Source organism: Eimeria tenella, genomic scaffold, assembly GCF_000499545.2.
Source record: "Eimeria tenella Houghton genomic scaffold, Eth_scaff1, whole genome shotgun sequence".
Lineage (NCBI taxonomy): Eukaryota > Apicomplexa > Conoidasida > Eucoccidiorida > Eimeriidae > Eimeria > Eimeria tenella.
The window spans coordinates 281,060-293,254 of NW_013541457.1; the positions used below are offsets into that span (position 1 = coordinate 281,060).

General features: G+C 48.6%; 2 protein-coding genes across 2 annotated transcripts; both read right to left on the reverse strand.

The window, feature by feature from the left end:
- Positions 1-623: 623 nt before the first annotated feature.
- Positions 624-920, reverse strand: ETH_00004795 (uncharacterized protein; the record flags this gene model as incomplete). Its single annotated transcript, XM_013372350.1, has 1 exon — positions 624-920. One exon carries the CDS (start codon positions 918-920, stop codon positions 624-626), a length of 297 nt encoding a protein of 98 aa, XP_013227804.1.
- Positions 921-9,550: 8,630 nt separating this feature from the next.
- ETH_00004800 (histone H2A, putative) lies at positions 9,551-10,670 on the reverse strand (the record flags this gene model as incomplete). The annotated part of the gene is made up of 3 exons (XM_013372351.1): positions 9,551-9,687; positions 9,770-9,913; positions 10,472-10,670. The coding sequence occupies 3 exons, from the start codon at positions 10,668-10,670 to the stop codon at positions 9,551-9,553; spliced, it is 480 nt and encodes a 159-aa protein (XP_013227805.1).
- Between the last annotated feature and the right edge of the window lie 1,525 nt (positions 10,671-12,195).

Genomic DNA, 12,195 nt, shown 5'->3' on the forward strand with positions numbered 1-12,195 from the left:
GACGAAGCAAACAGCAGCAACGTAAGTGTTGCAACAGTGACACCACCAACGGACAGCACGTTCAGCAGCAGATGCCGCATCCCGTCCAGCATGAGCACAGCAGGCAGCAGCTGCGCGCGCTAAGATGTCAACTACACTGTCGGCGCAGCAGCAACTCCAACTGTCGTACCCTCTACCACAGTAATCACAGCAGAGAGCAGAGTTGAATGCACGCACATACGATTGGTGGCTTCTAGGGAAGCCTAAGAGGGAAAAAAAGTGCTACTAAATGCAGTCAATCTGCTGCTGAACCCTGCCGCTGCTGCTGCAGCGGCAACGCTCCAACGAGTTCCCGGAATGAGAGACGAATTTCAGCTGTTGTTGCAGCACGCGCAACATCAGCAACTGAGCCGTTGCTGCTGTACTCGCCGCCGGCGATACTGCAGCCTCTGCTCCGTCTCCCCTTGCTGCGGCAGGTGCTCCAGCACTTGCCTCCCTGCTGCGTCAACAGCTGCTGCGAATACCCTAGCACGGACAGGCGTATGAGCAGCAGTGTGCGTTGCGGCAGCATCAGCAGCACGACATGCTGCTATTCTGTGCCACTGAGGTCTGCTGGTATGGCAGCAGCAATGAGGACGGCTTGCTCATGCTTTCTTGCTGCTCCTGGGCTTCTTCGCAGCTGTCTTTTTTATTGTTTGCTTTAAAGCCTTCTTAGGCTTTCTCGTCTTTTCCGGCTTTGTTTGTTTCTTGCGAATGGTCTTCTTCGCCTTGGGTGCTGTTGATGCTGCCGCTGCCACTGCTGGGGCAGCAGACGGAGCACGGGGAGCCTTCTTGCTGGCACTGGCGCTGCTCTTTGCTGCAGCTGCCTTTGAGGGCTTCTTTGTCGAAGACTTTTTAGGGGCCTTCCGAGCAGACTTCACGCTGGGGCGTGCCGGCGCCATTTTGCTGCTGCTGCTGCTGCAGTTGCTGCTGCCGTTGAGAGGTGGCCTGTCTGAGAAACTGGTGCCTGCTGCTGATGCAGCAACACCAAGAGAGAAAGAGACAAGAAATTACAGAGACAGCAATAAATTATGGAACGTGTTTTTGTTTGTGGCAAGCTGACACCCTAGCCTGGATAGTCGCCAAGGGTGCCGCCGCTGTGCTGCTGCCTGCCCCGCTGCTGCAGCAGCAGCGGCACTGACAGTTAGCTACTACAATGCCTGTGGCTAGCTGCTCCGTCTCTTCATAATCTAGAGAAAAATGCATTGTATATAATCTGCAGTGTGTAATGTTTTCCTTTGCACCTGGAAGCTAGTGCACCCAAGATTGTTGCCGGTGGTATAGCGTTCATTGCAGTAACACCAGCCAGCCTCTCGTCCCAGCGGTCGCCAACACCAGACCTTGCTGTATCTCCGTATTTCTGGGACGATTCCATATCCCGTTTGTCTTTTCTCTTAATTATTATAATTCAGTGTAGATCAAGGGTATTGCAGGCAACCTAAGCATCAAAGAGGCAGTGAGAGTCAACAAGACACCAAAAAACGGCGCGGACTGGCGGAGGTAACGGCTACTAACGTGTGTCACGAAAAAATGGCATGGATGCTGAGATTGCTGTACATACGTTTGAAGTCACTGCAACGGCTATAACTAGAATGAAACTAGTTAGAAAGGCGTTGAAGTGTATTTGTGACTCCAGAGCCACATTGCAATAGTTGTGTGACTTTCAATCTTGATGGGTTGATTAAAAGTACCTCTCTACAATTAGTCCTGTGATATTTTGCCAGCGAATACACAGCCGCAATTATACCTAAAACACGATTTACCTGGGCACAAGACTGCAAGAATGAAGATAATATTTGGAATCCAGCACAAGAATATAAATTATGTGGCGCGCATTGACTTTGAGGCTTTAAGCTTATCAGATCTCTACAGTTTGAATGCGGGACTATCGTTGTTCGGAATCAGGGCAACGGGAGAAGCCGAGTACTGCTGCCCAAGCCCGTGTTAGAGGCATGGCTACGTAGTAGACGGCGGCAACAAGCAAAAATATTCTGAAATATCCGGTAGGACGAGCATTGCAGAGCGCGTTCCTGTAGAGGAATCGGGCCGTCAAGAATTCTACGCTACAACTGATCCGTGAATACGCAATGCAGCTTTTGTTTCTTAAGCTCATCAATATAGTTTCTGCTCCTTGAGCTCCAGACGATTTGGCCATCATCCTTAAAACGCTAGTCAAGGATAACAAAGCTGCAAAACAACATGTTACGTGGAAATTTTTTAAAAATAGCCTAAGGTGCGCTGCGTCGACGTTTCCATACCGAGCTACGAGACCTGGAGGCCTAGTCACGAACCCCATTTCTCTGCGCGGCAGTCACAAAAAGCGAGAAACGTTGAGCCAGCTGAATGAAGTACTGTTTTTGAAGAAGTGTCAGTACAAAGGCTTACTCAAGATGTTGCGAAGGAGAACGATAGTTAGCAGACTGGCGATGCCCTTTCAAGCGTCGTCTAGTAGTCAAGAAAGCCGCAGCCAACTAGAAGAACCAAACCTTGCAACATCGTCGCAATTCTGTAAAACGGTCGAGTATCCTTCTACTCATTCACAGTGCTCGAAGGCCTGGGTAGATGATATCCCTACCTGCCTGTTTTGATACCTCAAGAGAAAGCATGCTCTGTCATTGGTGGCTGCGAAAAACGTGCTTTCAAAGACGCCTTCCATCTGGAGAAGAGAAACTTTTGCATGGATAACGCTGGGACAAAGACAAAAAATTACGACAGAGAAAGCCGCTTGTTTAGAAGCAAGAATGGGGCTCTGGAAAGCATCCTGCAACGCCGGAGACGCGCTGCAGAAGTGTCCGACGAAGAGCATACGAATCTATCGGTCGGTATGCAACCATGACACGTAAGTAGACCACGGCACCAAAACAAAATTGCCTGGTGATATCAGCGAAGGCTCCGCTGTTGGGCAAAGCAGGTTCTTCTCTGGAGCGCCTGACCCCTTGGGCTAAGCACAACGGAAGACGCCGCACAAAGACATTGTTTCTTTCCGAACACCCGTACATGCCAGAAGCGGGCAGGAGATTTCTAGAGTTTATGGGAGATCCCCTCGAGAGAAAATGGACCATACTTTGCTAAATGAGTATACAGACTGAGTACCGAATCCTTTTGAAACGCAGCAGCGAGGTGCTTCGACGTTCCAGAGCGCATTACTTGTTTTACGAGTGCAGGCCTTGTAGAAGCCCTTAGAGACTGAGATTGGCAGGCCCGTACTATTCCTCGTCCGTGTGCAGTGGTGTTCCAGCAGAAGCTGAGCCCAGTGTTGGTGTACGGGTCCAAGATCTCCATTCGCCTAGTCACCGAGGTTGTCTATGGTAACTACCCTCCTACCCTCATTGGACAAATCCTCACACAGGTGCTATTGTAGATATCCCTATTTCTGCGAACATCCTTCCGCAACTAGTTCTTAAATATAGACCACAGAGTCCCGTGGATGTAGTCGTTCAGAATGTGTCTACGAGCTTTATGCGCTTCACGAGGACAAGCGGTGTAGCACTAGGAGTCCCTAAGAAGTATGTTTGTGTCGTCAACTGTGTGGTTTTTACGAGGATTTTATTATCGGTTTAAATGCGCTGCGTTCTCTCCATTGTTCTGCGTACAAAAGAAAAACACGCAACCTCTCGCCGAATGTCACGATGAACTTGCGTTCCCTAAGAATGCATTGCATGCTGTACTACAGTAGCTTTATTGCAAACGGGATAATCAAGGTACGAAATGGTTTAGTATCCCAAGAAGCTTCAAAACTATGACAAACAATCTGAAACTACATACCCACTGTTCTACCCAAGCTCTTTATTGCAGCTTGACTCTCTCTGAACATCCTTTTAGACAAGATCTTGTGTGTCCGGTGCAGCACAAAATCTGTCTTACAGACTGGCTGACTTATAAGTCAGCATTTCCCCACAGTACACCCCAGCCCTCTTGTCCATTGATTTCTGCTTTTGATGCTCGGTTGTGAACCTTTGTTTCCAGCTGGCTATATCCTTAAATACTGTCTGTCTTTCGGCTTTGCCCAAGTCCTGGTTTCTGTAGCTGATTCTTTTAGTTAGGAAAGGCTTCTATGCCGTTGTGCCATGCAGCGAGTGCGCACATCAATTCCTGGATGGGTCTCTCGCGGCTAGTGAGTTTGACTCCTGCTGCTATCCTTGTTTTTTTGAGCGCATAGTTGCAGTTAGTTGCAATGACCCTTTTGCTACCCAGTCGCTTCTCCGTGGGTCTCCCGGACGTGAGGCACTCACGGTCATAGTGTCCCACTCCAATCACCCATCACCCATGCCTCTCGTATTCTCCTGCTCTGCTTTTCTGTGCTGAGACGATCTTTTGCTCGAAGCCTCCGGCATTGGCAGCCGTAAAGCGAGAATATCTCTCTTAAAAACATTTGCTCTCCTTGTGAAACCGCTTTAGCGGCCCCAATGTTAATGGGTAGTGCTGGCCCTACGATGAGGCCGCCTGTGGAACTAGCCCTGCATACAGGAGCCAAGGCTTTCTGAACGAGTTTCTCTTGCAAATATGCCCAGTCCTGGAGTCCAATAGCTTTCCCCAAGGTTGCCCCTAAAACATCATATATTGGTCACGACACTGAATGGCTTTCTGGCTCCTTTGGTAAGGACAAGCTCTTTGCTTTCGAGATTTTGCTGGTTACTCCTGAGTCACTTCGTGTAATCTCATATGCATGAAGATGCTAATGGCGCACTTCATGATCGCCTGGGCTATGAGTTCACATATTGGTTTGTGCTTATTCACGACGACGAACATGGCTTCCTCTATTTATTTGGATAGCAGGAACTATTCTGAGAGCCCTCAACTCCCCGCAGCCTCGCTAGGGACTGGAGGTTTTTGTCTTTACCCTTTAGTTTTGATTTCGTCCTTGAACTGTACTCAGAATCCCTCGCTAAACTTCTGGCTGAAAGCTAGGTTGCAGATGCCCTGCGGCGTCTACATCCTGGTATGCTCGTTGCGCCTTGCGGGGAATTGGAAAGGTAGTTCTCCGCTGGTTTGTGGTTGTCTACGCTTCAAAGTCTGTGGAGCGAAATGAAAAAAATCCAAAGTGAAAACTGGGGGGCGGCGTTGAAAGGAAACGAACTGTGCCGCTGGTTTGACCTATCGTTTAGAGGGACAGAGGCGCTGGCATGGCGCTTGCACGCAAGCACACCGATAACAGGTAGGTCAAATGGAAACCTGATATCAAGATGAGTAAAAACCCAGAAAGAAAAAAGGAAATGCCACGTCAGACGTTGTTAGGGGCATCAGCGAAATCCAGAGACATTCAGTTCGAGAATTCGGAGGTGGCCTAGATGGCCTGGAGCTCACGGTTAAAGTAGCAGAGGCAGCCAGATTAGGCGACGTACGGCTCCATCTATAGGCGGCGTCTGTGGGGTGGGAGGCAACACGCCCTTTGCAGAGTAGCTCAAGACTCAATCGCACTCGACAGATGGCGTGGCTTGCCGTCTTGTAAGCATCCAGGCTGACAAAGAGGCCTAAACAAAGGAAGCAGAGTTTGCTCTACACGAGGGTCAAATAGTAGCTCGGCACTCCGGAGAGAAGAAACTGAAGGGAAAATACTTTCTGGATCGTCGTATGGCGGGCCGAATTCTCCCCACATATTTTAGCCTCTCGAAGCCCCGTTCAGAGTTGGCTAACCTAGGTTCGTTGTCCGCTGAGATAAAAACTCTCAACCATTTCACTCCGGAGTGCAGATATCTGCAGCACGCGCCATCATTGCTGCCAATCCGTATGGCACACCAACGCTATTTCCAGCAAAAGCAAGTTCAACCTTGAGCATCTACCGTAGGGCGTTACACCTGTTGCGGCCATTCTCGTACTGGTGCGCGGCGATTTAGGGGATATCCTTCCCACACAGGATACATCAGCAGCTCCAACAAAGGCGGCGGGCCTATGGTGGATAACAAGCGTCTGTGTCTTTTTCTAGCAACACAATACAGTGGCATGTGTCTTTTGATTCGTCGGAGCTAAAGTTGTGCGCCAAGAGCTGCAGTAGTGCCTTCAAGATTGATAATAAATTGCGGCAGCTTTACTTTGTAAGTGGCTGAAGGCAGGCTACACTCACGCACAAGATTGTTTCGCCGGGGTTTGCGAAGTTGGCTTCAGTAACTGCACGCAAGTGCAGCTTTTTGTTAATAAAGAGCGTATGACTTCATTTTTTATATACCAAAGTAGTGTTAGATGAACAACTTGAAGAGAGCGGGACTGAAGCTGCTGCTTTGTCACATTCTTGTTGCTTCAAGAAAGAGTAACTTCTCACTAAAGGTGCCTCTATATTGCATTGCCCTACGAATCTGGTAAGGAACTGCAGTTGACAAGCTTTCTTTCGGACCTAGCTGGACCTTCCTTACTTCGTGCTGCATAGTTGTCTTGGGAGTATAAGCGCTCAGGTGGAGACTTACCGTTCCTCGTTGATCTTCGCTGCACTTTGTGGGAGCAGTCCTTTTGCATGAATCTACTCAATTGGATGCAAGGGCTTCAAACTCTTATCAAGCCGTTTAAATAGCCAGTACATTGTGTCGCGGAAGCGATGCACAGGCGAGTGCGTGGCGTTTTCTGTCGTGATCTAGTTGGCCACCTGCTTTGGGGAAAATGGCGCTCATTGGGGCCTTCGGTACGAATGCAATCGGACTATAAGTAAATACAATGAAATTCTTTCAGTTTGGAACTTTTCTCGGCATGTTACCGATCACACTTAAACAGCGCGGAGGCCGCAGCCCCTAAAGGAGCGCTCACATTTTAGTAGCGCTGATTAAGTCTATCTGACTGCAAAGAAGCAGCAGGTGCCTTTAGCAACGTCCCATGAGGCTAAAATTGACGGCCCTAGATTATGAAAATACTTTTCTAAACCCCTTGGCCCCAAGCATGCCTCCTGAGTACCTCAAAGCGTGTCCGAACCGGAAATGATTTCAAGTAATGAGATGCTTACAAACATTAGGGTAGGGAACAGACGAATGTCCGGAGGCCCACGAGCTGCCCATGGGCTTAGAAAGACGGAAATGGTAAACTGGACTGAAGAGTACCCGCTTCAAGAGCAAAGCGCAACCGGCTAAAATCTGCCCTTATGCCCATTTCTGCCCGATATTTGGCTTTAGCCGCGTTACGCATGTGCAGTGTGGTATATAGAAATAAATGAGCTCTCCTAGGAGTGCGCTTCACACATCAACATCACCACTTCTAGCTACGCTTCTTGTTCTCATTATGTGGAAGCCCGCGGGCTCTGTCGTAAAAGATTCAGTGAGCCATTAGCACGTCAGCTGTGCGCAAAAGATGCATGTGCACGAGCTACAGACCCAAAGTTATTAAAAGAAGAAGTGCACTTTGCATTGAAATCTCGTAAGATGCATATAGCTGTGAAAACGTACTGAAGATCTGCACGACTGCTAATACTCGCAGTTCAGCCGTCGAAGAGCCAATTGTCCTCCATTCTGCAATTCTAAATGGGCAGTTTTTTCAGTTTACCAGTAGTTCGTCGCGTGTGTTTAGAGAGGCGCCGTGAGACACAAGCAGTTCTTGGATACAAGGTGCTCAGCTGATGTAATATGGTGTCGGGAGTTTTTGGTGGTTGTTGGCATCGAATAAAAAAGGTAATGATGCACTAGTCTTGTCACATGCGCTGATACAGCATGCATCTTTTCAATGCCTTACTAGGAAGTGTACAAGGGTTACGAATCAGTAATAACATAGGGTAGCACGAGAGGTCACCAGTGCAATGAAGCGTCACAGTTTCAGCGGGCGAACAGAAAATGCCATAAGGCTATTAATTGAACTAAATCGTCACTGTATACAGGAAGCTGCTTTGGGCCGGACTGGCTTGGGAAGCCCAAGTGCAACACAGAAAACTACCACCGGGCGCAAAAATGCAGTTAAATAGTCTGGGCGTGCACTGCAGCTAATAATTACAGATGCCGACACTTATACCGTGGAAACAGTTCATGTCCAGCAAGTAACGAAGTTCAGCAGCAAGTGCCGCTACCTGCTCTGAGTGCCGGAGAAACAGGCAGTTCTATTCTGGATATATCAAAAAAAGCTCTCGCTTTCTTAGCTTACATAATTTGAATCTTCAATTGGCACTAGCATTACTCAAGGGGATATGTAAGGGCTGACCAAAACACACAGATATGGAGGCAGTATGGCTAGAGCAGCTGGATACAACTGTCCAGGATAGCACTCTTTGCTTTGTACGGCTGGTGCAGCTGGCTACAGTCCTTCAGGAAAGCAGTCTGTGGAAACATCAAAAAGTCCTCGCCTTACTAGGTAATATACTTCGGATCTTCGATTAGCACTAGCATTACTCAGGGAATACATACGACAAAATATCAGGTGTTTAACAGCAGAAGATATAGGTAAGTGCCTGACTGAGCATCTTAACTCACATCGTAGCTATGCACCTCCGTGAAGGACTTGTTCAGAGCGCGGAGGACAAGGGAGCACGATGGATCTAGTCAAGCTGGAGCTCACAGCACTCTGCAGTAATCTAGACATGATTCAAAGGGAACACAGAAGCAGCAAACGGTGAAGGAAGCATCAGGGGCAATGAGGGCAGGAGTTTCACACAATCGATCCAGCCTGCAGTAACTCGTACAACTACCAGCCACACATTGCCCACACACACTGCGATTACACTCGTGGCAACTGTGTTTGGCGGTCGTTCGAGCCTTTATTTTTGGCGCGTTTGCGTTAACTACGTTCCGCTCCAGCAGTTGCTGCTGTCTTTAGCCCCGCGAGACTTCGAAATACGCACAGCCTACCTGCTAGATATGCAGAGTGGTGGCTCCGCTACAGCTCTCATTTACTTGCTTCCTAACCAAACGGACACGGACAAACCCTATAAAACATGGAGCGCTCTCACGGAAAACCAAGTAACGGGAGCTAAAGTACCCCCTCGCCCCCTTGCTTGCGCAGTGCTGAAGCAATAACTATACTTAACACCTGGAATCAATCTCCGTCTGTATTTATAACCGACTCCCAAGCCGGTGGCTCATTCGGTGCGGTTTGATAATCCGTGGGCACATCTTCGCCAGAGAAGATGAAGCAAGTGAGAGTACAAACCGTACAAGAAGACAGTGAGGGTTCCCGAATGAAGGTAAAGCTCACCAACACTGTCCAAGCTTGTCTGTACCATCTGCCCAGACGGGATTAGTCCTGGTTGGCGCGAATTTACACTAACTAATCACGCGCACTCGCCGTGTACAGCGATGTTTTCTAGCGTCCAGCCTACCATGCTATCTAGACGCATCTCGGCTGATCTACGCACCATCGTGACAACTACTCGTGCACTGGTTTACTTTAGTACGCAGGTACATTTCACTCCTTTGACGACGTTTTGCAGCGTCTCCGTTCACTGCTTTTAGAAATAAAGGTGCCTAATCCCTCAAGCCTAGTGTGCTAACGCGGGCTGGCGCTCGTTAAGATTCAATGGGGCTCCCAAAATCCAAGAAAAAGAATTGACGTTTTGCAAGACAAATTGGGTCTGAGCACACCAAGGCTTATCACTCTTTGGGCTCCCAAAATTGTTCCAAAATATCCTAATTATTCACTCGAGTTCTGGCTTCTTTGGCTTTTTCAGAGGCTGCGTGGTGGGGCCTTTCGTCATGAGCGACCTGTGGATATGTGGGATAACACCACCGCCGGCAATTGTAGCCTTGATCAGCGTATCCAGTTCTTCATCACCTGAAGAAAAACTTGCAGAGCATGCGCCACTGATTGCGGCAGCTACCGACCATCCTACTGAGAAATGGGAGATGAACCTTACCACGAATCGCAAGCTGTAAATGACGGGGAGTTATTCTCTTCACTTTAAGATCCTTCGAGGCATTGCCAGCGAGCTCCAGCACCTCAGCCGTAAGGTACTCCAAAATGGCGGAGGCATACACTGCAGCGGTCGAGCCCACACGGCCTGCTCAGAAAAACATGGCTCCCTTAGTGCTGTCACATGAAGCACACCAAGCAACTGATGCAATCTACAGCGACTGTAAACACCCTTCCAGGAGTTTGTAAGGCGCATTCAAATTAAGCAGGAAACAGAAACACCAACACGCAAAGCCATCCTTGACTGCAACTTGCTCTAAAAGAAACGGACAGGATAGGACAGGATATCCCCCGTGCAGGCCCTACACTGCTCGCCCTGAAGAGCCGGCGTCTTGCGCATTAACAGCAAGTGCAAGCCGTATCTTGGGATAAAATTATTCACGGGAACAAGTATGAGCACAAGTTATCACAGGACAGAGGCGGATAAACCTCCAGACACGCTGTACCGCCATTCCAGTAAGGCCACCCGAACCCACCACAGCTGAAGCAATTAAACACCCTTGGAAAAAGGAATAAACAAACTCGACAGAATACTTGACTTACAAAGACTTTATCAAAAAATCACTTGCTGAGGCAGCCACACCACAGACGCTATGTCTTTGTGTATCAGCACTTGAGCATGTTAGGTTGGATGTGTTCTCCTCACCTTCGGATGAGATACGACTCTTTAACATTCTGTGAACACGCCCGACAGGGAACTGAAGTCCGGCGCGAGCTGCGCGAGAAAGAGGAGCCTTCTTGCCTTTGCCGCTTCCAGCCTTACCCTTCCCTCCCTTGCCCATGCCACCAACCTTGCCACCAACCTTTCCTCCCACCTTTCCTCCAACTTTGCCGGCGCCATCCATTTTCAAGACAAAGAAATTTAAGAAAGAAGGGGAAACGGAACAACCTAGAAATGTCAGGCGTTGTGCTACTGGAGCAACCGCGCCGCGAGAGTTCTGAGCTGCAGGAGAGGTGGTGCCTGAGTCAGGGCAGAACGCTTATCATGCAGGAAAAAAAAAGAAAACCAAATAAGCTTTTAACTGTGATACGTTTCACTTGACGCACCTCCAATCAATCGTAAGTGACAGTCGTCATTGGGCCCGACGCGGTTACCTCAGACAGCCCTGCATAAACTGCCACTCCTGCAACAGAGGTGTAGGAATCCTGCTTGGCTCCAATACTTGGCCTCCACTTGACGATTTATTCGGCAGTTTATTCCAAAAATGAATATTCTAGTGCTTCCATTACATCCTTCAGTTTACCACCAATTCTGGCGATTTGTTGGCCAGCGCAGTGGTGTTATGCAGAAGTAGCCAGTCACTCTTCCTCACGTGGGCCACTATGGATGCTGGGGTGGATCTGGTGGAGGTTAGTATTGCTTCATTACATGTTGCACTTCGATATAAGGAGTCTTAGACTTCTCTGTGCTATCTCGAATGGATTGCTATCGTCGATCTTGGCGCCTTTCTACAGCATCTTTGTACAGAGGCCAATAGAAGAGCAGTCGCAGTCACGTAACCTCAGTGGAAGAGGCAGTTTTTTAATGAGGGCTTCCATAGTATCCTGAGTGTCTGTTTGTTACCTTTCGGAGGAGTGGCAGCATTAAATGCTGAGATCGCGTCAAGGGCGTTCCCGTAGAAGAGACTGGCTTCAACGCGTGTTGCAAGAATGAGTGGCTTATCCGAGACTTGTAGCTTAACGTGTATTCGCCTGTTCCTAACCGAATACTTACCAGCCTTTTTTTGTTGGTAGATTGCCCAGTGTTTTGTTCGCAAGCCCAGCAATTTCTCTTGCAACTGCACCCAAGCGCGTCTGCAGCGAATTCACGCAGGTTTCACCCCGTTCACGCTCTCTTGAGAACCGATGGCAAAGGTTTAAAACTTGAAAAGAAAATCCTCCTAAAGAACCTCAATACAGTAGAGCCTTCTGGCAGCAGGCCTCGTGAGCTGCTAAACACGTCATGAGCTTTCTCTGCTGGGCTGCGGTTCAGGAGAATCCCAGTAATCCTACTGCGTGTATAGCGTTGACAAGGAATCCAGCTCATTTCAGCCAACTATATCTTAACCCATTGAGTAGCATCTGGATGTATCGGCGCCCTGGCAGAAATGGGTCGTCCACCATTCTGTCGTTACAGAAAGCAGGCAAAACCTTTTAACAGTCGAGTTTGATGCTACAATTTCTCATTGGCAGCGCCTCAATATACTCGACTGCCTACTTTTTCAGAGAAGATAGCACGCAGCGATCTGTCTCACACAGCACAGACCATAGGCGGTAAAGCATTACTGGAGGTATCAATTTCATAAAAAGGGGGGTTTCCTCAGCAGAGTGTTGTCTCAGGCCATCCCACATTTACAGGAACGTAGTTACGTAATTACTGTAGGGTCCACT